The sequence below is a fragment of the Manihot esculenta genome, chromosome 12 (genome assembly GCF_001659605.2).
Source record: "Manihot esculenta cultivar AM560-2 chromosome 12, M.esculenta_v8, whole genome shotgun sequence".
NCBI classification, from domain to species: Eukaryota; Viridiplantae; Streptophyta; class Magnoliopsida; order Malpighiales; family Euphorbiaceae; genus Manihot; species Manihot esculenta.
The window spans coordinates 14,477,783-14,480,033 of NC_035172.2; the positions used below are offsets into that span (position 1 = coordinate 14,477,783).

General features: G+C 30.4%; 1 protein-coding gene across 1 annotated transcript; it reads right to left on the reverse strand.

Moving 5' to 3' along the window:
- Positions 1-260: 260 nt before the first annotated feature.
- LOC110627984 lies at positions 261-1,464 on the reverse strand. The gene is made up of 3 exons (XM_021774408.2): positions 1,192-1,464; positions 896-1,121; positions 261-734 (listed from the first exon to the last, which is right to left on the reverse strand). Exons 1-3 carry the CDS (start codon positions 1,423-1,425, stop codon positions 307-309), a joined length of 888 nt encoding a protein of 295 aa, XP_021630100.1. The 5' UTR covers positions 1,426-1,464; the 3' UTR covers positions 261-306.
- Positions 1,465-2,251: the final 787 nt, after the last annotated feature.

A 2,251-nucleotide genomic window follows, 5' to 3' on the forward strand; every position in this document is an offset into this window, starting at 1 on the left:
TAAACTCCTAGTGAAATCCAAGCTTACCATAATTTTAGCTAAATGAAAGTCATGGATTAGTTGAATGTATATACCATTCCGTAGATAAGAATTAGTCAATGGATAATCATCATAATTATGAATTTCTCATGCAATTCATTTAACAATTAGTATTATTTATTCTTTCTAATTAATTTCCCCTTTATTTGTTATTTATTTCTCGCAAGTTCTTCACTCGTACGTAATTTGCAAACGCCACACAATTTTTATAGCTCCAAATAGACACAACAAAACCTCTATTATTTTTTTTTTTATTTCTCTTGATCATCACAAAACTTGAACTGCAGTACGGTGCAAGACAGGCATATTGATCTCTAGCAAATCATAAGTTAACAAGGAGGCCTTAGGTTTGGCTGGCCGGTCAGAAAATCCCACCGGCAACGGAGGAAACAGTGTGGTTCTCTCACAAGTGCCTAGCCACTTGGACTGCATATACTTGCTCTTCCTCCATGGACCTAAGTGCATCTTCTTCTCCTTCATGCACTTTTTCCCTGCTGAACATAAAATTTTAATCAAGGCTCTTAGCCTCTCTTCTTTTCCAACAAATATTTCCGGCAGCCGATTAATTAATCGGTTATACTCTTCACTTGCTCTTGCCATCTCGAATTCTCCTCTAAAGTTCAATTCTATTACCAATCTCACTTCCCCTTTTTTAAACCTATTTTTCTCCACCACTTCAAGATAAGTGTGTTCCCCTAAAAAAAAGAAAAAATAGAGTAAAAAAAAAAAATTAAACTCTAATCATTTACAAAAATAATTTATATGTAAAATTTTGTATATGTCAAATATTTTTATCGAAGATTTTTTCAGGAAAATAAGTATTTGATTATTATTTAAAAAATAAAAGGCTAGATACCTGATGGAATTTCTTGGGAGCTTTTCCATTTGGACTTGCAAATGGCACAATTATAACCTTGTGCTTGAAGCCGTAAAGAAATCTCCCTCTGCAAGCAATTCCGGCACTCTTCTGTCACCACCTTGTAACAGCTGCAAGTTAGGCCTATCAGTTTAATCTCCTTTACTGCAGCTTTTGTAGCTTGACGAATTGTCGTTTCTAGGGAACTAGTCCTGTACAATGTTGCCTGAAAAAATAAATTAGTTAAAAATTTAGGTAACTGAGTATTTAAAAGAAAAAGTATTAAAAAAATTCACCTGAAGAAGTTCATTTTGTGTTTCCCAGAATTTTTTGTTTCCTTCACCGTTAGAAGAACTATGATCATCCTCAATATAATCAATGGAGTCACAAGAACTCTTGGGTGACTCTTCTTGTTCTTCCAAGAAACCAAGGAAACTGTCGGCAAAGCTCATGGCTTCGTCGGAGAGTCCGACAAGTTTGTCAGAATCCCAGCGACTTATGAGAAGTTTTCCGGCCATGGCTTGTGCCATGTATATATTTTTCTTCTCCTACTTTGAAAGTTGAAAAAGTGTTTTATTCTAATGTGCTTAATGAGACCAAATATATAGTAAGATTTGAGTCATCACGTGGGACCAAGCTGTCTTAAGTGGACCAACGATACGCAGCAAACATGAGAAGTTATCTTTTGGCTAGGTGACAGAAACTTTCTATGAATTCAGCCCGACTATTTTAAGAACAGCTGTACTCCACGTCACCCTCACCAATCCTTGTTACCAGAGGAAAATTCTTGTGCATCATGGTGTTTTTCGTGTGAGTCTCATCATGTTTTAAATAAAATATATTATAATTTTATATTATTTATTAATTTTAAAATTTTTTAATACTCCATAATGGATTTTATAACCGTTGAGGAGGAATGATAACATATCGGGTATTTTTGAATATTTGATCCGACTCAATCTTAATAAAACGAACTTGAATAGTTATATTCAGATTTAAAACGGATTTAAATTTAAAAAGTAATATTCATTCTGGATTCAGATTTTATATACAAGTAATCATTATTTAAATTTGTTTATATAAATAATTAATTTAATATAAAAAATATATTTTACAATAATATTTATAAATTTTTTTATATTTTTTATAAATATTTTTTAGAAATATTAAATTTTTTAAATAAAAATTATTAATGAAAAATAATTTTTATATAAATTATTAATTAAAATATATAAGACTAAATAAATTTAAATTTTATTCGGATAATAATAATCGAGTTTAGAATAAATTTAAATAATTTAAATTAATTTTTAATAGAATTCAACGTTAATTCGAATATTACTAATATCAATCATA

What these genes read in the sequence shown, in the direction of transcription:
- LOC110627984 (XM_021774408.2), bottom strand. Translation starts at nt 1,425, where the DNA reads ATGGCACAAGCCATGGCCGGAAAACTTCTCATAAGTCGCTGGGATTCT. An exon ending in CACAAAATGAACTTCTTCAG is followed by an intron (nt 1,122 to 1,191) that starts GTGAATTTTTTT and finishes TTATTTTTTCAG; the next exon opens with GCAACATTGTACAGGACTAG. An exon ending in CTCCCAAGAAATTCCATCAG is followed by an intron (nt 735 to 895) that starts GTATCTAGCCTT and finishes TCTTTTTTTTAG; the next exon opens with GGGAACACACTTATCTTGAA.